Source organism: Taeniopygia guttata, chromosome 14, assembly GCF_048771995.1.
Source record: "Taeniopygia guttata chromosome 14, bTaeGut7.mat, whole genome shotgun sequence".
NCBI classification, from domain to species: domain Eukaryota; kingdom Metazoa; phylum Chordata; class Aves; order Passeriformes; family Estrildidae; genus Taeniopygia; species Taeniopygia guttata.
In genome coordinates this window covers 4240618-4266159 of record NC_133039.1, presented here as the reverse complement: position 1 = coordinate 4266159, position 25542 = coordinate 4240618, and the positions used below count along the sequence as shown (strand labels likewise).

At 39.7% G+C, this 25542-nt stretch overlaps 1 protein-coding gene across 5 annotated transcripts in view; it reads right to left on the bottom strand.

Annotated features, from left to right (window-relative positions):
- Positions 1-16661, bottom strand: part of SDK1 (sidekick cell adhesion molecule 1) — a 384502-nt gene extending 367841 nt beyond the window's left edge. For 2 of the 5 annotated variants that reach the window (XM_072935798.1, XM_072935802.1), the window contains exons 1-2: positions 16275-16409; positions 14631-16001 (exon numbers count right to left, since the gene is read on the bottom strand). In XM_072935798.1, the coding sequence (XP_072791899.1) occupies positions 14631-15090 (460 nt within the window). In that variant the 5' untranslated portion in view covers positions 15091-16001; positions 16275-16409. Of the gene's footprint in view, positions 1-14630; positions 16002-16274 lie in introns of all 5 variants that reach the window. The other 3 variants (XM_072935801.1, XM_072935799.1, XM_072935800.1) reach the window with 3 other exon arrangements.
- Between the last annotated feature and the right edge of the window lie 8881 nt (positions 16662-25542).

Here is a 25542-nt window from a genome sequence, read left to right as displayed (position 1 = left end):
AGTCTCTAGCAAACTCTGATCAAACCATATTCAAAGGTTTGATTTTTCTGTCTTTATAATTCTCTTCACTTCAACTGAGAGCACTCACACAACTTTATGATGCACCACTAATAATCTGTAATAGAATTAAATGGGTACTTTCCAGGAAGTCAGCAGTACAGCTACAAGGGTATTTTTGTTGCACAGTTCTTTTAACGTACTATTCATAGCTGAGAAAGTACTTCAATTTCCCTAATTAGCTGTTCAGTAATACAGAAATATGCTAATTAAAATCTATTTATCTTCTCTTAAATTATGTCATGCTGTCAAATAGATACAAAAAATGAATGAGTGATATTTGCAATATGAGTGAAATATTGACATTATGCAAGTGCTCCACCAGCACTTGCTCCAGTTGTTTTGCCTTGAATGAGTCTGTATTGTTTAATTGTTCAGAACTTAATAAACAATTCTGTAGATGATGTATGAAAGGATATGATATTAATAAGATTTGAGATGGTCAAATAGTGATCAAGACACTATAGAAGAAAACGATGAAGAATTCCTCTGCCATTCTGACCACAGTACTTAAACTCTTCTACCTGCAGCATTGCAACTGGAAGTGTAAAAAAGAGGGGATCCAGGAGATGATCTGTGCTAAGTAGGTACCATTTTAAAATAGTTTTGGGATGTGCTATTTTAAAGTGTAACACCACTAATCCTTGCTTGATGTGCAGGAACTTGTGGCTTCGCTGCAATCTCAAAGATTCCATGTTGATTTAGATAAACAGGTCAGACTTCCTGGCACCAGAGGAGCTCCAGGGTGAGCGAGACAATTGCAAAGGCCTCAGGATCAGAGCAGAGCTCTGCCCTCCATAGTCCCCAGAGACCTGCTCTGAGAAAACCCCCCAGCAAGAGCCCACAGTTTTTAGCTAGTTTTCCTTTTGAAAAAAATTTTTCCCTGTACCTCACAGTTGTGAGATATGTGTTCTATTCTCTGCCCAGGTGGATAGCATCAGGAATTTATAGATAAGAACTCAAGAAAGATTCTTCATCTTCCAGCATGGAAAAAGCCATTTATGCAGTATCTCTGTTTTCTCCCACACAGGACATCCATTCTGCTAACCAAAGTCTCTGCACTAGCTACAAAAGAAATAAATTAACAAGCAACACCAAAAAACTCAATCAAAGGCAGGCAAAATAAAAAGGACCACGGGTAAAGGAAAGCTCTGGGAATATGAAGTGCTTGGGTTTACAGGAAGAAGCTTCTACAGGAGAAAAAAGGTATATAATGAAATATCATGAATTCTGTCTGTGATTTTTGAAAGCATGGCAACTAGAGGAAATTCTTTTTATTTACTTGCGTGCATTTTTCTGGACTGTGAAACACCTAAAAGCTGGACAACTCTACATATCTTTCCTTTGGATCTAGGTAAAGGAAAGGCCAGAGTTCAGAATAAATACTTCCTTCTTGAGATTAGGGGGTCTACACATCTGGAACAGCCAAGTACAGGCAAATGCAACCCAACAGCTCAGCATTGTTGTTTCTCTCTGGAAAATCTTCGTAAACAACTAATAAGATTTAAGACTTAGAAAAAATATCTAATTTTATTAAATAGCTCACACATATTCAGTAGAAGATTGATGGTTATGGCTTTTACCAACTTGAAGAGCCATCACACTGCTCTGTGCAACTTGATAAGCAATATAAATCAAAACATACTACATTTTTTTCCTTACTGTACATATTTCCTTCAAATACATATGAAGATACTGACTCATGTCTTATCTTTTCCTGGTTCAAACAAAATTTCTGTTTAAAAAATGTACCATGGTTTTTATCATGTTAACAATCTGATTCTGTTTATTTTCTTAAACCTGTTATGCAGAGCAAAATTGCGACATAAAAGAAACCACCCCTAAAAAGCAGAAAAAAAACATGGGACTCCTTGGCTTTATTAAGAACTGCTATGAAATCTGTGTATCTCAAAAGTAAAGTATTTAATCATAAAATCCTTACATTTCAACAGACTTTTCACCTGGACAGTGTATTATTTCCATTACCAATATGAGTGAGGGGACAGACCAATATCTCAGTTCCTGCTGAAATACATCCTTTTCACACAGAATCCCCCACATTTGTTTAAGTGAAAAAAAAAAAAAAAAAAAAAAGTGACAGTAAGAAGAGGAGAGCAGTTTACACATTGACACTGAAGAACTTCATTGGATTGAATCTGTATAACTTCAGTAACACTTATTAATAAACTCCATTGTATACATTAATTCTTTTACCAAACAAGATTTAAAATCATTCCAACACAACTAAAGCTTTTAGATGCCTAAAGGAAAATTAAGAATCTTGTAACTGCAATACAAATATTTAAATCTTGTAACTCTTCAAAACTGTTTAAAGTATAAAGCACTGTGTCAGAGAATGTTTCTAACATGTAATCTCTACAAAATGTAGGTTAAAATTAAAATCTCTTGCTTTCATACATCACATTGTTCTATTAGGATAATTACACTTGTTATCATATTCAACTAACTCATACAAATCTTACCCTTCCTTTTTATATTAGTTGAGATGGGCTCCTCCTACTGAAAGCATTCACTGCAATTAACTGAATTTCTGCAAGTTATAGAATACAAATGTGAACTGTATTAGGGAAAACACAATGCCTTTCTGTGCTACATGAATATGTAATAATGCACTAAATGTGATTCCCCACAAACTTAAAAACAGACTTAGTAAGTGACCAGTAGTTTTGAGAGACCATCCTTTAACAAAGACTCAAAGAGAAAAGGCTTCAAAGAGCTTGAAACCTGTTGCCTTTAGCTGTTTCTTCAAAGATGATATGTCTGAGAGCTCTGAACTCTTTGTTTCTGACAGAACTGCTTCACACACAGTGATACGAAAAAGCACCGCTATAATTGAAAAACCACAAGTGTTCTGCCTCTAATATGATTACATTTCACAATGCAGATTTATGAGATTTGAGATCTCCATTTAAGATCATGCCATTTCATACAGTTGCTCTCAGCCAATATACAAGGTACAAAATGAAAATGCATTTACAGATGCAGTCATTTGCTGGTTTGAGCTGGGGATGAGTCAATTTTCTTCACAGTGGCGGGTAGGGGGCTGTGTTTTGGATTTGTGCTGAAAAAGAAATCGTTGATAACACAGAGATGATTTCGTTACTGCTGAGCAGCCCTTGCACAGAGGAGGCTGGAGGTGCACAAGGAATTGAGATGGTCACAGCCTGGACAGCTGACCCAAGGATATTCCAGACCATCTGGTGTCATGCTTGGCATGGGAAGCTGGAGGAAGAAGGAGGAATGGGGGATGTTTGGAATGATGCGTTTGCTTTCCCAAGCCATCATTAATCACCAATAATGAGCTCTGCTGTCCTGGGGATGGCTGAGCACTTGCCTGCTGAGGGGACAGTGTAAAGGGACAGCTTGGGTTGCCTTGTTTGCACACACTGCTTTTGCTTTACCTGGTAAAATGTCTTTATCTCAGCCCACAAGTTTTCTCACTTTTCCAATCCTCTTCCCCATCCCACTGCTGCTGGGGAAAGTGAGTGGCTTTGTGGTACTCAGTTGCCAGCTGGACTTAAAACAAAACAAGTCATAAACACAAATCATGCCTAGAACTCTGAAATCCAGCAATATATGCATCTAAATCACAAAAATACTCTGTCTACAAAAATCAGAACAGTAAAGGAACTTCTGACCAGCATCAGAAGTGGGACTTCAGAAGACTTGAACACACTGAAGACTTAAAAAAACCCCCAATATATCAATCACTACAGACAGTTCTTCATCTGTACAGTACATTCTACTGCCAACTTACTACATGAGTTCTGAGTAGCTGTGTCTGGTGCTCTAGTTGCCTTGATGCAGCATCTAAACAAGCAGGCAAACACATGGTTTTTTCTACATTTAGCCATTCTCCAGAATTTCAAGACAGCTGGGACTGCTGGATGTCTGGAAGAGAGCTGCAAATATGTATGAAGGCAACATTTGCCTTTCACTCAGAATAGAAGATTTGGCTGAATTATGAGAATGCCATATCTGGCAGCTCTAGTACTGGTTTGGGGATCTTTTCAGTCAAGGCAAGAACATGTGCTTAGAACTGCACTGTAACTTTTGTTTTGTACTTATTTGCTGTCTCTTCTGAGTTTCATATATATATACATATATATATGTATATATATATAAAATCTCCCCATTTTCTTTGTCACGTGTTTAAAGTTCCAACAAAAGTCTTCTGGTAACCACACAGATCTGGATGTTAATGAAATGAGTGACAACTGAGTGCACTGCACGTGCCCAACACCAACACTCACTAGTTGGTTACAGAAAATGTGCAATATGCCATAATTTACCAAAGCACCAATGCCTAATCACTTCACACTGCAATGAATTTCAAGCAAACATGAGTAATTAAGCCATTATTTTTAATAAAGTGACAGCTAGCACTTACTTCACTCTAGTGAGCATTTGCACAGAAGATGGTTTAGCAGTGTTTATAATGTCCTTCAGCTCTGTAGAAAGGCTCTTAGAATATGAATAATTCTTTCAAGATTTGTTGTGACATGTATGAACATTTGTTTACATGTTAATTGTGGAAATCCAAAATTACTCAGCACCGCTTTTTTTATATACTACATGAAAACATCGACTTCACTTGTCAGTTATATGGATAAGAACTCTCCATATCTGTCCATGGGATCACTTACAGAGCCATCTTGTCTTTTCTAAGGGCTACTCCAGTATTTTTTTTATATACTGGAGTTGAACCATTTGAAAATATAAAAAAAATAAGTTTTAGATTTGACCTGGACTTCCTTAACAGAATCACTAAGATTTTCACTCTTTGAGTTTAATCAGGCACAACAGTTAATACTGAAGGTTTTTACTGACACCAGTACACCACAAACATGTCTTGTTCAGGTTTTGAGTAGCAGAAGACAGAGCTACATCCAGTATATGAAAGCTGAAAATTATACTCACAAGAAACCTGAATGGGATTGACAAGGCATCATTTTAATTATGATGCATTTACATAGTGAATGTAACATTGAATTACCAGCACTTGAAATTCTGAGTTTGACATGAGTGCCATTGACTCAGAATTCTTAACTGAAGATTCAGAAAAATATGCTTCAATATTTGACCCATTAAATGTTAATAATAAGCCATATATAATTAATTAAATCTGAGTAAGATTGCTATCAACACTTGTAATAAAGAAACTTGAAATGAAGATGTTAGTTACTACATAAGCAGCTTGAAACAAAGTTTCTAAAATATAAATCTTGTTTTGTTATTCACTGATGCTTCAAACTTGTGCATGAATGAGAGGTTTATCTTGAGAGTCACTTGAAATTTTTCTGTTGATGATTTCATTAAACAATAGCATCTCTGGCCTGTCTTGTAATTGAATTAAGCTAGAGTCAATTGACCTATTCTCCCATTTCCCTGAAACTGAACACCTAAAAGTGAAATTTTAGCCTTGTTCTATGGATAATGAGCACTAGCATGATTAGGTTCTATGAACAAGAAACATCTTCTCTCAGTCGACTAATTTTATGAAGTTACTATATAAAATATATATTCTTTTCAAGAGGACGAAAAAACCCAGAACAAAACACTAACCTCTCATTAGTTCTTAAAAATAAAGAGCCTTGCACAGAAGTTCCAAGCAAGAAGACAACACACAACCTTAAAAATGAAGTTTAAGATTAAAAAAAAAATATTCTTTCTAGCTAAAATATGGCATTTTAGAAAGTTATGGTTGCACAGACCAATGCAGGAAACAAATTTAACAATAATTCACATACTTTCTTAATTTAAGATACATCTGATATTATTCACAAGTAAACAGTTATGTTTGTAAAAACAAAACAAATTCTAGAGAGAAATGACAAATCAGTTGATCTTAAAACCTGGTGCTTGAAGTGGAATCAAAATGGTTTTTAATTTCAGTTACTCCATCTTCAGAAACAAATCTAATGTCTTAATGTCAACAAAAACAGCAGAAGGTGTAACACAGGAGCTGCTGTTCTTGATCTCTCACGACTTAGACTTATTTAACATTTTTAAAAAATGCTGGGATAATCTATCATTAAACAGTCTTCCTGCTCATCTGCTCTCCAGATGACAAGGCCTCCAGCACAATAAAAGCCCTGCTTAACACAATGCACGTGTCCTAGAAAAGGCACTCTGTGCCCAGGGAGGGGATCAGTCCACAGGCAGGATCTGCTCCACATTGCAAGTGAGAATCAGAGGGTTTGAGCCTCCTCCTCAGCCTGTCCCTAGCAGGAGACATTACTTGCAGACAGCAGCACAGAGGAGCACTAATCTGAGAGCAGAAGCACATCGGGGTAGAGGCTGTGTCAGCCTGAGACAAAGGGATAAAGACAACAGAGGGAAGGGTGAGACACACAGATGGACGTGCACACAAACAACAGCACTGCCTTCTCCATGGCACAGCACTATTGCCAGAGCACTACCAGCAAAGCTGCTGTAAAAGTTTTTTATGCATCACAACATAAAAGAAAAGGGCTAATGACTTTCTCCTCAACAACAGGGACAGTGGGGAAGAAAGCACAAAGGTGCTGGTTTGCAAATGTTACATTCACATGATAGGTAAGATCTGGGTTTATTCAATCTCTTGGCCCTGAAGGAAAGAAAACCATCACAAACAAGAAAACTTTTTGTTGTACCCCTACACATACAGATTCAAGAGGACTTAAACTTATCAGTACACTCATTTAGAAATACTGATGCAGAATTCCCTTCACCTCCAGCCAAGCACTTCAATACTCCAGTAATGTGTTCCATGGTATGATAAATGTATTATCCTTGAACTGCAGGTATGGCACTGCACCATATATTTCTTTGCCAATAATCATAGACCATTTAGTTACTTCAAAGTATTTAGTCATGAATGGCCTTTGCACTTCTTGACAGATAAGAAATAAGAAACAGGACATTCATTCCCCAGTGCACCAGCAAGACTGCAATGACAGTGTTAGAACTGAGTCTGTGCTTAACACAAATGTTAGGTGAGCAAACAGCACTAGTTTAACAAAATAGGTTTTTTCTAAGTGTCTAAACATTTTAAATATTTGCACTATAGTTCCATTATTTCCTTAGCACCTTTTCTTAAAAAGTAGCATTGCTACAGAGCTGATCTCCTGTGAACTCAATGGCAAAACCGCATATCAAACCACAACATTCTCAGCTAATAAATACACAAAATATGACAAATATGTCACCAGATCTTCTGGTTCTTTGTGTAATAATGAGTTACAAACTTCAATTGCAGCCTGGAATCAATGTGGGACCTCTCTGACAACACACACTGGAGCTATGTTATCGTTATTCTCTACTTTCTGGTCCAAGAGAGCAATACCCAACAAATTGTTTTTTAGGTAACGTGTTAGACCAAGGAGTTTATTAGGAAAAATATATGGCTTAGGGCTTAAAAGACCATAAAGTGGTTTAAAGAGACCTAAGGGATATTGATTTATCTACCAGAATCAACTTTCTGTTCAGGCTGCTGCAATAGAGCATGGAAATGAGAAAAACAGGATTAAGGAATCACATTATCTGCATAAAAAGCTCTAATGCTTTATTGTTTATAAAAATGACACTTCAAAAGTTATCTGAATGGTGTGACATAAGATTGCACAATCCACTTCCACATCTTGCATTAAGTGCTGTTAAAGACTTCCTTTAATCAGAGTTGTTGGAGGTCACACCTCCCCTTTTTAACCCTCTGAATCTGTGCATTAGATAGAAACATTAAAAAGTAATACTGGTGGAATTTGCAACTTAAGTTGCAAAGTTTCTTTTTGTTTGAGAAAAAAAAGTATTATTCCTATCATCAGCCTACATAATTGAGATATCAGAGGATTAAGGGGAATTTTTATATTACTTAAATTTAGCATCTACCTTATAAACTAGGGTTGGGAAGATTTCGTCCAACAGAGAGAAAAACTCACTGAAAGGGACTTTTAGAGAAAAAAACTAAAGTTAAGCCTTCCAAACCACCTCACTTCACTATTTTCTCCCCAGGAGCAGCAGCCTCCATCTATTTGTAAGAAGTCAGGCCATGTACATTGCCTTGTGTTTTGTCAGAGTTGGAAAATTCCCCCCCAGCTGAAGCTGATTTTAGGAACGCTGCCAGGTCATGGCCCAGCCAGGCTGTCCAGGCAGTCCTGTCACCTCATTTACATTGTCCCTGATGCCTGTGTGACCAAAGTCTGTGCCGGTCCAGGGAGCTGAACAGCTGAAAACTAAAAACACTCCCCTTAAAAATCCTATGGATCTATATTTCTAATCTTAGTGAGGGTGCCACCTCAGGGGCATTTCACTGCTAAAACACAATTAGCAACAAACCAGTGTCTATTCTAGGAATAGATGTGTTATTTTCTGTAGCAAAGCCAGAACAAAAAAAATCCCTTTTTAAACCATAAATACAAATTATCAAGATATGATGTACAAGTATCACATACATCTAGAAGTCAAGAATCAGTGTCATGAGCAGATCCTACAAACCCAGTCATGTATGTTTAAAAACAATGAAGTTGGGATCACTTTAAAATAAAAGGCTCCTCCCTTCTCAGCCTTGTCACCCTTTGAACCTTCTGGGGCTTTGACATTCCAAAGGCCATGTCTGTAAAGGAGTTGCAAAGTCTTACTGTACTCCAGGGGCAGATATAACTTCAGAAACCCCAAGTTCTTTGGGAACAGGCCTTTCCATGAAGTTACATTTTTGTTCTATTAGAGCTCTATGCATAGTGAAGGGTCATCTTTGAGGCACGTGCAGCAAAGAGTCTTTATTCACTAGAAAATATTCACTTGATAGTCAGAAATAGAACACAAATCTCACCAATGACTTGCTTTCCAGCTGTAATAACTGTAAGTAGTCTAATCCAATGCAACTCTATAGCTGCTAACAGTTCTTCCTTTGGTTCACACAGAAGTCTTCTTGTGCTGAATTTAAAAGATTTCCAGCAAATGAAAGATGGAACCAAGCACCGACAAGAAAACAAAATACTGAAAAACTGATCAGTGGGCAGCACTCTGTCTCAGTTTTGACTGTGTAGCCAGGAAAAACAATAGGTAACAATTTAAACTTAATCAAAATGTAGATATATTAAGAATTTGTATTAAAGATGCAAAGGTACCTTATTCTGGCATTTTATAATCTCTACACAAATCTTACGAAAATTGTTCTTTTTCATATGTTTTAACTTCAAGAAAACAAAATCTTGAAAATATTGACATATCATCAATTTTTTTCCCTAAAAGCTATTTAAATACATGTTATATATGTACATATGCAGAGGGAGGAAGAAAGGCCTATTTCTGTAATTAACTCAGCATGAAAAAATTTTGCTCTATGAGGAATCTAACTGCCTCCAGTCAGCCCACAGATTCATCACAGCACAAAGGTCCTGCTGGACCAAATAACCAGGCCATCCAGAATGTGATGTTCAGGTAAAGTTGTATAGAAAGTTGATAAATGCATGGAAATCTTTTGAGTCAAGGATGTGTTCCAGGCTTGTATATGTATGGTGATAAGAACAATAAAACAATAAAAAAATCCCTCTCAGATCTACAAAAGCCCAATCCCTTCACTTAACAGCTTCCTGATAACTCATTTGAAATTGTGTTTTAGTATTTCTATGGTTTGTTAAAGCAATCTTTAAAATATTAGACAACATTTGCCTTTGTTATTCAAAATACATGACTACACACAGAGATGGCAGAACCTTCCAGAACAACTTTTCAAGGACACAGATTTGCCTTCTGTTCTTCTTAAGAGAGGTGAAAGCTACAGAGCAGAGCTACCACAGCCTCTCTCCACACCCAGGCCATTCCTGCTCTGAGCATCTCCTGGCAGTGCATGAACACAATGATTATAAACACCCATTACTTATGGTCTCCCTTCAGCTCTACCAGGACCATTACACTGCACTCTCAAGGAATCATCTGAAACACTGCACTTGGAATGTTAATATTATGTGCTCACAGCTCTTTGAACTTGCCCTAAGTCTTAAGAACAGGTACTTTTCCAGCAAAATATAAACATATAAAGCAAACCAAGAGTTACCACAGTAGAGAGAGTGAGAAGTCGCATGATCTGGCCACAGAAAATGCCAACTATCTCCACCCCAGTTCTATTTAGACTGGGCCTGGATCTACTCCTCCAAATCAATTTCTTAATTATTATAATTATATACACAAAAAATTCAACTGCTTTAAAACTAGCACATACTTTAAATACTCATCTAAAGAAAAGAAGCACAAAAGGCTGTTGCCCTGATTTCTAAGTGTTAAGTTTTCTTTTATAGTACTTTTAAAAGTTTTGAAGTTCTTTTAAAAGTTTTCTATACCTTCTAATGTTTACATATTTCTACTAGAGTTCTCACACACTCTTCATGTATAAAAATAATCATTGTTTTACAGTCTTCTTTGTAAGAGGAGAGAATTGATAGACCATTAGTTTGACCCGTGTGGTTGGAGAAGTAACAATTTCATCTTCCAATCCATTGTCAGTTTTAGAATTCTATATATTGCAAAGTCAGAAATAAAATTAGCTCTTTTTCTCTTTTAAACTTATCAAGCTTCTGTGTACTCATGTTGTGTCCAATAGCGACAAAAGGCAATACAAAATCTTGAGTTCCCAATAGAGAATAACAGTCTTTTGGAATTAGAAACGGTTCCTTCTACATTCAATTCATAATCTTTTTCACTCTGCAGTAGGTATTGCCCTAACATTTTACCATCTCTCCATCCTTCTAACAACCAAATACTCTATGCACATTGTTTATTATCTCTGTACCTAATGCAGTTTGAAATTTGTTTGAAAAGGCTTCTTACTCTCAGCATATTTATAATACCCCAGATCAAATATTTGAATTAAGGAAGTTGGGCCCCAGAAACATTTTCATCTATCTACTGGGTCATGGCTTCTTTCAAAGTATAATGCATATCAATATCACCTTAAATGTACATCCAGGTATTTGTAGAATTCTGAATACAGATTTGATTAAGTAGCATAAAAAGATTACAGCTCCATTGCCATAAAACTAAGAAAAATCAGACAAGCTTCTCTTTCTTAATATTTAAAGCTACCACGCTCCTGCTGGAGAAGCTTAAAGCTTTGCTCTGCTTTTATCTATTTTAAAATCTTTCTGAACAACAGCTATCAATCCAAATAAATATATTTTCAAAGTATTCTTTCATTCCTCAACAAAAGATAGACTTTGGGAAGGTATTTAAATCCATTAAGATGCATGTGGAGTAGCCTCTAGCAACTTCCAACCTATTTTAAATAAGCAGAATTTTTCTATTTCCATACAAATATTCCAGTAGTGTAGTAAACATTTTGTACCTCAGTAGGCATCAGTGTTTGTTAATCTCATACATAAGGAATAAATTCCAAAGCTGCAGGAGCTCTGTGTATTCCCAGGACTCTGCCCAGGCATGCAGACCCCTGAGCCAGACTCTGCAGGAGGATGTTCCTCCAAGTACAGTAGGCAGCCACTGAGGCCAAATGATTCATTCCTACCACCACCTCACAAAGTCTAATTTGATAATTATAGTGATTATCAATTAGCATCTCATCACTATTTGATGACACATGATGACTTGAGGCTAACTAGCATCTCGTACATCATTTAATAAAAATGCCATGAAAAGAGGGCTGGTGGCAGAGGCCAGCAGGCAGAGCGAGCTGAGTAAAGAAAGGAATGTGCAACAGTTTGGGGACTCTTACAGGTTAGTTTTTCTGAGATGGGCCAGTGCAGACACACCCCCAGTGTGAGCCCTGGCCATCACAGGAGTGGGAGCTCCATTCCCAGCCTGGGACAGGCCACAAATCCTCTTTGTCTGCTGAACCTGGAAAGTCACTCACCGTGCGAAGATCTGCACAACAACACTAAGGTTCAAAGAGAATCCTTCATTACTCAGGACAACAACCCAATGCACATTTTAAACTCATTAAACTCACTTTAAAAAGAAAGAAGAAAGCAGACAAATTTTACTCTGAAATATGTAACCCAACTATAAGAAGACAGAACAGCTGAAGGCCTAAGCACAAAATGAATTTACAAGTGGTTCTGTCTACAGTTCACTACAAGATCAGCTTTCACATGGATGATCATTCAAGTTTAGAGAATACTCAACCAAACTGTTACAGATGAAATTCATTTCTTCTGTTCACCTTGAAGTGTAAGCTACTTATCTCAACAACTTTACCTGATCTGTTTCCTAGGAAAGAAGAACCTGCATTTCAGTATGCCTGAAATACCTCTTCTGTCTTTAATAATGCTGGAATAGTTATTATGGAAACATTAGCTGGTTATAGCTTTGTATTCATTCAGAAGAGCCATGGCCCATATATTTAGAATGTTCATTTTTTTATCTTATAAAAAGATTGAAGTCTTGTAATTCTCTCATGCATATGACCACATCATTCCATTAGAAACGTCTGTGGCTGTAGCAGAATTTCCATTTTCATGAAGGACTTTTATATTGTCATCTTCTCTCAAAGTAAATTTTTGCATAAAAGTGATGAATGACTTGGAATCCATTAGAATTCAGAGTGCAAAAAGAACCACAAGTTATAAATTAATACAAATTTTGTGAAATTCCAATAAAAGCCCTCTACATCAAGACCTCCACACTGGTTTATGTGTCAAATAATTCTTGAGAGAACTAACTGTAATCTTCACCATTATATAAAAATTACAATATATTTTGTTTCTGCAGTACAAAATTGTTTTGTCTTTCATTGTTTCATGTCTTCTACACTTCATAGCTTTATCTGCCCCAATATTTTTCAGAAATAATATATCTTATTCTCTTCCCTTCCCCTCCTTGCCTTAAATACTCTCAGTTAGTTAAACTAACTTGGGTGTAAGGACTTTTTTCAGTGATAGTTTGTATACACTACATAACTCCCTGAGATATACAGTACCTGAAATTGATACTACTGCAAATGCTGAGTAATCTGAAATAAGCTATTGAAAAATTACACTCTACTATGTGCTAAACAAAAGTTTCAATTCACTTTTAATCCAGTAAGATGGCTAGTTTACTACTAACCATAGAAAAGCTGGCATCTAAAATGATCCCTGAATCCCTGGCACTTAAAACTACCTTTTATGATTTTTTTTTTCTTTTTAAATGTAAACCGCAAGAATCATCAGCATTTATCTGTCAACATGAAGTATCATATTGGCACCTATCAACAACAACTACCAAAACAAAAAAAGCAAAAAGTGACGTGAATTTTAATTTGCAGAGATAATTATGTCAGGTATGGCTTGTTTCAGGATAACAATACCGTGTTAGGGCTTGCAGGCCTCAGCAAAAGTAATTTGGGAATAGCAGTGACAGCATAAACAAAGCACTGAGAAAGGTTTATGAGGGTGGAGTCCATATAAAACACTGGATTAAATCTCTTCTGTATCCTGCGGCTCCAAACTTTCTGAGGATGCAGCAGTAAACCCAGAGCAGACAAACTACAGCAGACTTGGCTTCCAACTCCTCTTCCTCAACACACAGCTCCATCCAATTCTTACAACTGAATGCACCGTTGTTCCCCGTGAAATACTTGAAAACAAAGAGGTAAAACACAAAGACTATTCCCCTTCATGGAGTATGAACTTCCGCTTTTAATAACTAACTCCTGGTGCCACACGATACAGTTCTGCATTGTCCAGCTCACCCCACTTCAGCCAGACAATGCACACAGCAATAAAACTCAACCCAGCAAAGAAAGTGAAAGCTGCGTTTGTTCAGCGTGTTATTTGGCGCAGCCAACTGTAATGCTTCTGCCTGCCATTTATTGTTTACTCTGTCAAAGGATTATTAAGAATTAGGCTACATTTGGCAATTTTCGAGAAGGGAATTTACATGCAAAGTGACTGACACTTGGTATTTAAAGTCTATTGGTCGACTCTGACCCTTCGTTTACAAGTGACTCATTTGACTGCAAGGATCTCTGATGTGGAAATGCTCAGATACGAATCAATTGCAGTTTTTGTCTCGGGTAAATGTTACTTGGCAATCCAAAAGAAATGAACAATGCTGAGACCGAGGCTCACATAGAATAGTGCTCATATGTTTAAAGAATTCCTTTTAACATGCCTGGTTTAGTTCTAGTCGGAGGATTTATGACTCCCCTTCTCCTAATAACTTATCTCAGAGCACAGTGGTTTTAAACACACACACACACAGACACAGAGACACACACACACAAAACCAGCAGTTAACTCTTTTGCTGCCTGAAAGAACAGCACGGATGCATTTAAGTAAATTTAGAAAGCAGGTTTGGTGCTGATAGGGATTGTGATTCTCCGTGGGAGGTTGGGATAGGGTAAGGATAGGACTAGAAAGGGAGAGAAACATGTAGGTACAGTTTGCAAATCCCTGCTCCATAAAGAAACGATTGTGTGTAAGAAACGACCATTCCTACATGAATCAGCTCAGTGCAAATTCTGCAGTTTATCTCTGATAAGGATGAAAGTAAAAGGGTTTCTCTGTACCCGAGCAAGATTCCCTTCCTCTCAGAAGGCAGATGCAGCATTTCTATAAACAAAAAATGTCTCTAGCCCTACCTTGTGCCAGTGCTTGCAACATGTGGAGCTGAAGCAACAGAAACGCCCACCATCCCCGACAGAAGATGAAACAGAAGTTTAACTTTATCATCATTCCGCCTCGCCTGCTATTCCTTCGGGCAATAATTTCGCGATCCACCTCCCTTTCAACCGGTATTGCCTCACTGATGCCCATCCGATCCGACTGGCTGCCACTCCTGCCAGCGCTTTGGTCATCGCTCATTCCGCACCCGCGGGCCGGGCTCTCAGTGGAGGGTCGGGAGCCGGAGCCCCGCGCTTTGGGGGGAAGCGAAGCCCCCACTCGCCAGGATCGGCGGGATCTTTGATTTGTGCTCGCTCCGCCTGCAAGCCGGGAGCAGCGCTCCGTGTGCCTCCCGCTATGACAGTCGCCACCTAAGTCAATGTTTCTTGTGGAGGTATTGATTGCACCAAAACAACCAGTCAGAAATGTGAAACACATGTTTCTCTGCACTGTCACATCCAATGCCTTCAGCAGAGAGGGAGTAAGTTCATAGGCGTCAGTATTTCAGTAAATCCGGATCCTTCAGCACATCGCAAACAGGAACAGGGAGAAACTGATCCATCTTAGCAGCCACCAGCAGACAATCCAAAGAGAACCTTTTATACCGCAACAGTGATGGAAACTGTTAACCCCGTAATTTTTGTGGAGTGTGGTGAGTTCTCCAGCATGTGTCCCATCCTCCTGTAAAAACCCTCCGATGGAAGTGTTAAATTCTCGCAGAAGGGGGGGTGGGAAAAAGGCGACAAGGGAAAAAAAAAACTAATTGAAAGTGTCTCGTTATTCCTTGCGCTAAGGATTTATTTCAGACAATTTCAAGATTAGCCATGCAGACAGAGTAGTCTCCCGATATCCCCGCAAAGCTCTGCATAGTTTATATTAATCCGATTTTCCTTGGAATACAAATCTCTACCGTCAATAGAAGGGTTTGAAGGGTCCTCGAGCAGGTAAATCAAGCCGCTCTGGCTGTGATTCCAGCTCGCTGTGCAGTCAGGCAGCCACAGGCCGGTGCCGGTGTCACTTGAACTCCTCACGTTCAGCCGGAGGTAGGGAAAACCTCAGTTGATCCTGTCTCTCTCCTCGAAGGCTGGTGCCGATCCCTTCCTAGCAGGGAGACCGCGACAAAAATCACCTCTAAGAGGGAAAGCGCTTTTTCTCTGGCCGGTTGTGGACGCAGCAAGGAAGCAAACACTCAGCTGGACAGTGTCCGGGGTGGGGGGAGCGAAAATCTCCCGAAACAAACAGCAACAAGGTGAAATCCTCCCGGCTCTGCTGAGCCGGGCTCCTGCTCTCGGCGCTGATGCAGCCCAGGGATCCCGGTCCTTCCTCCGAGCGTCTCTCCCTCACAGGCGCTGTAAACACAAGGGGGAAAGCGCGATCACAACAGCGGCAGCGGCGGCAATAAAACCCAACCGAAAAAAAAAAAAAAAAAAAAAAAAAAAAGGGAAAGCAAAGCGCTGGAGGTTTTATATTTGAACAAAGCATCGGGGTATTGTTTCAGTCCCGCCTTCCGTGAAGGGAAAACTTTCGTGGGAGATGCCCTCCCCCCTCTACTTGTTAAAAGAAAGGAAAGGAGTAGTTATAAAAGAAGCACCGAGGATAAAGGCGAGTTAAAAACAAAGCACCTAAGCGCGAAGTTGATCAAACACGAGCCCCGCCAGCCCGCCCCGGCCCCCGAAAGCGCCTCAACTTTTCTCACCGCCTCAGGCGGCGGCGCGGCGCGACCCTGCCCGCGCCCCCGCCATCCCCCCGCGCCCACCTCGGCGTCCCCGCCCCGCGTCCCGGCTCCCCTCAGCTCCCTCCGAACCGGCAGCGGCGCTGCTGGCTCACCTCCCGGCTCCCCGCACGGCTCTCCCGCCCACAGCGCCTCAGCCCACCTTCCCCTGACCTACACCTCACCGGCGGGGCCGCATTTGGGCTGGGAAGGGGCTGGGGAGGGGGGCGCATCCTGCGCGGGGCTGGGGGGATGTGTGTGCGCCTGTGTTTATCTGCACGGGTGCGTATCTCTACGTGTGTGCCACTGTCGGGACTGGGCGGTGCGGGGCTGGGGGGGTATTTCAGTGCAGGTTCCGCAGCCGCGGGAGGGGGGACACACAAGCACCGCCATCCCCATCCCCTCAGCTGCCTCCCTCCGGCCGGGACGCTCATTGGGCGGCACAGCGGGGCGGGCGGCGCGCGCGCAAAGGCTGGAGCGGGGCTGTCTCGCGCCCCCCTTTGCCCCTCTCCAACCGGCCTGAGGGGACGCGGCCTGCGCTCCCCGTGGATTGTCCCCGTCCCCATCCCCGTCCCCGTTCCCATCCCCGTTCCCATCCCCGTCTCCATCCCCGTCCCCGCGGTCCCGGCGGGGCGCTCCGCCGCCGCGTCCCCGCGCTAACAGCGCCCCCTATGCCCGCGCGGCGGTGCCGCGGGCGGGGACACGCCGGGCCCGCCCGGACAGGCCGGGCCGCCGCCGCCGCCTCAGCCCGGGCGGGCCCGCGGCGGCCGCGCTTCCGCAGGGCGAGGAGCAGGAACGTGGTGACAGAGCCCAGGGAGCCCCGAGGTGCGAGTTAACCCCCGAGGTGCGAGTTAACCCCCGAGGTGCGAGTTAACCCCGTCCCTGCGCGCTGGGCTGTGCGCTGCTGCCGCCTTCCTGTGCCCGCTGCGGTTGTGCCCCGGTCAGGGCAGCGAGGGCTGCAGGTTGGCAGAGCCAAAGTTGGAGCTTGGCTCCTGCTCCTTCTGCCTTTTTGAGAGGCGGTGTGTGATGATGGAGCCGTGCAGCAAACACTGTGTATTGTCACATCAAACACAAGGTCATTTTCCCCTTTTATTAACAGCCAGTGTGATGGGTGTCTGACAGGTGTGTTACCCAAGAAAGCACCTTTTTCTCGAGCCTTTGTTATTTTACGGCATACAAGAAGGTAAAGCAGCTTCACAGTTTGCACTCCGGCGCAAGGGAACACTTTCCCTGGTTCCCTGACAGGATCTCCTGTGCCCAACACCTGCCCCTCAGCTGCCTTCCTGTCCAAGCCATTCCATCCATCAGCATCCAGAGCTGCAGGGAAGCTTTTTCTCCTGACCCTCCCTTTGTATCTCCCAGGTACATCTGTCTGCCAGATTCCCTCCTACGCCAGTCCCTGCATCTTCTAGTATCCAACAGGTTATTAAGTTTTTATGACGTCTCTTGTCTGCCCACCCTTTATCCCTCTGTGTGCCAGCTTGTTCCGTGTTCAAGAAGTTGCTGTACTCAAATCCTCCTTATTGTGGCACCTTTTCCTGGTGTGAGATATGAGCCGCCTCTTCTTTGTGGTGAATAGAGTGAAAATAGCGATTCTGTTGTGCCTGCCACGTCACACTTTCCTTTTTTTGTCCATAGACCACATTAATAATTATCTACACATATCAGGACTCAGTGCTTATGATTTTCCCTGCAATACGTCCGTTTTGAGAACAATGCAGCCTGAACCCAGATTGTGTTCAGAACTGACCTTAAGGAAGTAACAGTCTGTTTGTAACTCCCATTGCACCAATAGTAGTTCTTTCACTGCAGCATGAAAAAAAACTCTCTTTTTATTTAACCAGTAATTTTGGGTGGGATTGGTTTGCCTTAACTGGAAATGGAAAACATATTTGTGTGTTGGGAAGTTTCGTTTTGGTTTTTTTTTTTTAAGCACTGTTAACAAAGGAGAGTAGGGCTGCTCACAGAAATTTCGGTTTAAGATTTCAAATTCAGTTCGATATCTAAGAAAGTCCTCTGTGCTTCCTCACAAGTTCGAAGGGAGGCAGTTTGCAGTGGTTATGAGAATTGTGAAAAGTCTGCTGAAAGAGTCGTTGTCAGACTGTTGTAACCAAGGTGCTACAAAGGAGAAATGCTTGTTTCTGTAACATTGCTCAATTTCAATGGAAGTTTGTTTCACTTTGAAATTAACATGTTTTCCTTGTAGCCCTTTAAATCTGTTCAGCATGCAAACATAAAGACTGGAAAGTAACCTACAAACGTAAACATCGGAAAGTAACTTACTTTCATCGCTCAGGCCTTGTTTTCTTATTTAAATGTGATGTCTTTTATACCTGACATTTTGGGTAAATTGTTTGCAGTTTGTTATTTTTAACAATGAGCATATCTAAGAGGACAATATTACAATATTAATGGTTGGGGGTTTTTTTCTATTTACCTTGGTTACAGTAAACATACATAAGAGTGTTCATACATAAAAAAAACTTACCTGAAATATCGTTATCTATGTAAATTAGTGAAAGCTTTTTACCACTTCCCCCTCCTGCATGCATGTAACAATTAAACATATTGCAGGAATACTGGTAGGAGAACAGCTCTGCCACCTGAAAAAGCAGGAACAACAAATCTGATGGTCATAAAGACAGAAAAAAGGACGGGATGAGTTTTCAGGAATTTTTAAAGTAAACACAGGAACAAAAGAAGCAATGTAGTTAGTTTTATTTAAAAGTGGAAAAAGAGAAGGTTAAAAGTCTTTTTATCAATGACTGTTGTGTGTTGAAATGAGGTGTAAATGCGGTGAGATAATGAGACAAAAGAGAAAGCACGAAAAGGCTGCACTACTGGAGAGGGGCCATGTAACGAAAGGCAGCCGAGAAAGTGGAAGCATGGAACTACTTCCACAGGAAAATCTCACCAATGTTTTTTTTACAGTCTTCTAATCTTCTTCTTTTATATCTTCTGGGGTACAGTTTATTGATTCTTTAGCATTTGGAATTAGCTAAACTCCTACAGATGGAGTGTTCTCATATGCAAATCATTTTATGTGCTTTTTAAGGTTTTATTTGTTTGTTTGGGGAGGGTTGTACGATTTTGTTTGTTGGTTTTTGAGCACTGCAGCAGGTTGTTGGGATCTGCTGTATCTCCTCTTGGAATCTCTGGTTCTTTTAGTCATTGATGGGTGGTACCTCGGGTCTAGATTATACAAACGTGATGGTTTGTAGCCAGGTAGTTGCTGTGGTTTGTTTGGCTGTTTTAGTCCTGTAAACCAAATGATTATACTGCATTCTCTTCTATTAAAAAAAAAAAAATATTTTTTATGTGACATTTCTCAACAGCATGCTTCCTTTGTTGATGACTTACTCCACCTGGAAAATATAACTGGTAAAGCAAGTCTTTACCAAAACCTTTGAAAATTAAATGGAGGGCTATATGAACACCATAACAGGCAAAATAAAAGTTGATATTCTAGTAAGGTCTTTATCATAAGTAATGTAGAACAATTACTACTTTTAATTCTTTAATAGAAGGTATGGATCTTGTTGGTACTCTGAAAACAATTCTGTGGGTTGTTCCTACACATCCATTTTCCTTCACTAAAAAGTTTAAAGTGCAAAACTCAGGACAAGAAATTTTTATTGACTACCACATGATAGTCCCAGAGGGTTCTTATATTGCCTTTCCTTTTCTCTCAAGAGGGACAGTGCTTTTGAAAACAATGACTTTGCAAGTAGAAAATAACTTTCTTTCAAATGGGAAGGTTTTTCAGCATATTAAATCAACCTGAATTCAATGGATTTTTGGGAGGGGGCTAAAATCTTCCCTAGCAAGGGTATATTCCCAAGGTACACTAGCCAGCTGCTCTGCTTTTATCAAGTAAATATGCTTCTACGTCAATAAAAAACATTGGAAGAGAAGGGAAAAAGTATCCCATTATATGCTGGAAGTCTCAGGGGAAACATTAGGCAATGACTTCACCACACTTCTGGAAGTATCTCCTGCAGCAAACGCTGTTGCAAGAGCAAGAATGACTCCCATTAAATGTTACTGGCCTTAAATAACTTAATATGGTGTCAGTTTATAAAGCCCCCAAACAAACAGAATGACAAATTTTTGTTTTCTCCATGTGGTTTGGATTTACATAAAAGAAATTAGAATTAGATTTATATACCTCTTACGTCTGATTTTAAATTCAGAAATGCGAGCAAATTCAGAGTTAAATTCCTTCGCTTGCTGCTTAATATGATTGTGCTCAGGAGTGTGGGAACAGGCGAGGTGCAGTTCTAAGGCACAGCTGTAGAAGTTGAGGGCAGAATGAATATATTGAAATGTTTCATGGCTTTTATGAGCCTGAGAAGGTTCCTGCTAGAGCTGTAGCACTCTGTATTCATGCTCAAATTCAGTTAAGCTGATGGAAGCAGTGTCTGTGCCGTCAGGACAAGGAGCTAACGTGGTTTCTGAATTATCCCACCTCCTGTATTATCCCAAGGTAACGATAGGCTTTCTCATTTAGCCATCAGAGGAAATCCACAATGACCCAGCCATGTTGCCCTGCTGTGTTTTATGGAGTAGGGAGTTAGCAAAGTAACATAAAGGATCAAGACAACAGGTTTTTTGAAATGCAGACGTTTGAAAACATTCTCAGAGCCTCCCAGAGGAAGTCTACGGGGGCTCTTATGATTCTACTCCAGACAAGTTGGGCTAGAATGGAGAGAGAGATCTTCTCTTAAGAAGTCTGTGCCTTCAAACACCAGCGGGTCTGGCTACCCAGCCATGGGTTGCCGGGATCGCCCTTTCATGGTTCTGATGATGCCCCAGGCATGAGTGACCTGAGCACTTTGAGAACTGTCTGAAATTGCCCATAAATACTGGAGCAGACTTCGGACAAAGACTGAATGTTTCAGTTGAACTTAACCTTTGTACTGAGGAGTGCCATCTTGGGGACGTCCTCAACTTTCTAGTTGACCAGGAAAAAATAAATGAAGCAGAATCTGAAACCATAAGTATAAAAGAAATCTACGGAATATCAGCTGAATATTACCAGTGAAACGCATTAATTCATCAGCTTACACTTGATCACACTCGGCAGAAGACGCCGAGACTACATCAGACTGTAGGAAGTGTGGTATTAGTTGCATTCTTTCCAACCCCCCCTCCCCATCCTTTTTTTTTTTTTTTTTTTTTTTTTTTCTTGGAACTAAACTATAACCCATTCACAACAGTAAAAATTACTGCTTCTGCAGGACATGTCTCAAGCAGGACATAAAATGTTAAACACTTTGAAATGAGATTAGATTTCATGGTGTTTTCTGTTTTTCAATAACTCTTATGTGAAAAACCCAACACAAAAAAACCCCACAAAATCCTTAGCTGAAGTCCTTGTATCCCATATGAGATCCATTGTGATTTCTGTTGATTACAATTTTCTGAATTTCCTGATTAAGATGCTGTAATATGCCCATGGTTTCTCCCAGAGAGAATGCTAGTTTAGTCATTAGTGAACTGGTTATTGTTTTCCATATTCTTATTCACAAAAATATTACAAAGACCTAAATGAATTTCCTGCAGTCCCTGAGCAGTGCAGAACACTGTTTTTATCAAGGGCGTGGGTTATTTTCAGGTGCATAGACATCTTAAGTAAGCAAGGGCATTCATTGAACACTTTGTGATGGGATTCCTCCATTACAGTGAGGAACTGTGTTAAGTGTATGCATAGAGATCATAATCCAAAAAATAGCATATTCCTGAGATCCTGTAATTGAGAAATGCAACGTGCTAGATGTGAATGAGTTAGTTCATTATTACAACCCTGCATTTTTCTGACTGATTGACATGACTCAAATGGAAAAGCTTTAAAAGCAAGATGCCAGTGTGACAAACAGATAACAAGGAGAATGGAAACAATTACCACGAGGGCTTGAGCAGTCCCACTCACTAAAGGGGTGAAAATGAACATCTCAGCCATGTTGCTGCTGCCATAATCTACAATTTGTCCATCATATAAAAATAAACAGGTCATGAAATAGCAAAGGGAGTTTTAAAGAATAAATAGAAGCTATTTGCAGTGATTGGCCACCTGAGCTATAGATTATTTTTTCCTCCATAGGACATGAATATATATTGATGAGTAGTATTTTCAATTAGGATTCAAATCCAACGGAATCTGCCACTATGGAGATTTCAGCAGATACTTCTCTGCCATAATGAGACCATGGCTTGTCTTTTAAGGACATTTTGGCTTTATTAATCCTTTGCTCCTAAACACTTGTGTAGCCAAAATTTTTCCAGATTTATTGATGACTGAAGTTGAGATGTCAATTTTAGATCCTGCAACTCTGGTTTACAAAAATAAAAAATGGACCATACTGTTGGTTCAGGGAAATAAAGTGAGAGGGTTAATGTAAGTGAGCCACTGTGCCAGATGGTTTTTACAAGTACTGCTATTTTGGCATAAAATTAATGTTGTTCCAAAATATTTTTTGCCAGATATCTGTGCAGAGATTCTGAACAGCAGGTTCTTATATTTAGCGGCCAAAATAATTTATTTGTCACCACTGTTCTCCTTGGCTGCATCCTTGTGTACATCAGCTCAGCCCTTCTCTTGACTGACTGTATTGGCATCTACTCAGTGCTTCACAGCTTTTTCTAGACTTCTTTTCTCAGTTCTGTAATTCTTCCTTTTCTTAGAAGTTTTTTCTTTCTTTTTTATTCTTTTTTTTTTTAAGATGATCAAAAGCAATTATAATATATCTTTGAATCTGTTCAAGATAGGACAAGAGTTCAGATTAGCACTGGAGAGCTTTCCTTTCCACAGGTCTCTTATCATGATTCTGCTAACAGAAATTAATTTTGTAGAAATCCAGGCTTGGGCACGGACAGTACATTTCACCATTCTTACAGCCTTAGCTCAAGGTTATTATTGCTGCTCTGTGCTCAGAAGGGAAGTCTGCATACTAATTACAGACATTTTATCTTAATTTCCATAGCAATTAAATGTTATTTTAAAAGGCTAATCTGAAATATTTTCTAAGTGATCCACTTGGGTGACACCCTTGCACCATTTTTAGGAAAGCTATGAAAATGTATTTAAACGTGTGCTAAGGTCTTGAATCCAAATGTCACTTTTCACTGTTACTTTTCAGTAATACAGACAATATGAAATGCATATTCCTTGGAAGAAAACACCCACAACAAAGGAGTTCACACCCGTGATAAATTTAAACAGCAGCAGAATATCAGGATAGCTTTGACAGCATAGCTGATGTAAAGGAGAAATACTGGAGTAAAAATAAAATAAAACAATCTTTATTGAAGAAATTTATGTTTTAAAGGAAGTAGGAAAGCTTTGTGGTTATTTACATAGAAACCATTGATTTTCTTAACTGCTCTGTAATGCATCTATGCAGTAATTTAGAAAGCTTATACTTAAAACAGATGCCAGCATTATTCTTCAGAGAGTACTCGGAGCACAGTGAGTGTGAGACAGATGGATGCAGCAGAATCAATAGTTCAGAGAACTCCATCAGGTGCATGTGTTTCACATAGGTCAAGTTTGATGAAACCCCAGCTTCGTGAATCAACACTTGTGGTGTAAATAATTCACAGGAATGGAAAAAAATCCACTATGCTTATATGGAATGAATATAAATACACTTTTAAAATAATTGTTAGTGAGCTGTAATATGATCTGACTCTTGTAGCTGTATATACATATAATCCAACTAATAGAGAGTTTTAGTACAGCAAGAGATTGGAGATTTTTGTTTTAGTAATGAATTTAGTGAAATAAGGAAAACTATGAACTTTAAACTGAGTGGCTTTTGCAATACAATAACACTGCAGCCTCTTTGCTCTCTCAATGTATATACTGTAAAAAAAAATCCTTTAATCTTTAATTAGTATTTAAATCTGATCTCATTCCTTATTTTATATGTGTATCTTCAGGTTTTAAGTATGACTCTAATGTGGCCTCCCTTTGGGAGCAGCTCCACAGGGCTCTCACAGGTCCAAGAGGAAAAGGTACAACCTCCAGAGTGAGATGACTTGCTCTGTAAAGCACTCGATGATCAGAACAGGACTCCTGGTGCCTTAACAGTGAAGTAAAGTAAAGTAAAGCTCAGTCTGGATCTCCATAGATGTGGAACTTAATTCTGCTCCAGCATGTTTGTTCAACTGCTGCAGCCTTACATATTTTGGTGTCACTACTTCTGTTTTTTACTGGTAAGGTGAAAAACCCAAAGGAAGTCATGTGTTGTTATCATCTGCCCCCCCTCTCCAGAACTGTAGTGGATTCCAGATCGTGTAGGATGAGAATAAGAGCTACTTTGTTTTGCTGAGAATGTTTATCATTGCTTTTCCTGACAGACTTACAGAGGAGCCTTTCAAACCCCCTCACAAGAGCAAAAATTAAGTAGATAAGGGCGAAACTTAATATTGAGTTTTAACTTGGATTCATTCACATACAACTGAATTCAGTTATGAAATCTATAACCTTAAAAGTCAAAATAAAAATAAAGTTCCAAAAGGAACTCATAGGAGGTGGTGTATTTTGTAGAGAAATAGCAATATATTTCCTTGCTAGTCAAAATTAATATTTTAAAAGAGTTACCAAGATGAATGCAAAATACCTTCAAATTTATAATGCTTAAATAATATAAATATTATTTTATATTACATAATGCTTGGATATACCATGGATTCTTCAAACAACTGCCAAACAAGTTCTGTGAACTGACAGTGTCTCTTTAGCAATAAAATTTCTAGAAGACTGGAAGGAAACCCAATGTTGTGTAAATATTTTAAAGTTAATGACGCCACAAGTAATCCCAGACATGTTAATTGAAGATCAGTTCTCATGCACTCACCAGACTGCTTACGATGGAAACAGTAGAAGCAAAATTAAAAATCAGAGCTGGTTAATTTGTTTTCTATGGAAAACAGATATTGAACAAGAATGCTGGTGCTGTGGATGACATCACAGCCTGGACAGATAATCTCCCATTGCTTCATTTAATGTTCTTCTTTGGCCATAATGTCTTGCCTGATTATGGTTTTAAAAACAAATGGGTTATCTGATATTCAGCCCTTTAGATTGGAATGATAAACTGAAACAAACTCCAGAAAATAATAATTGGGTTGAAAGGTGTGTGGAAGGAGCATGTGTTTGGGGGAACTTTGTCAGG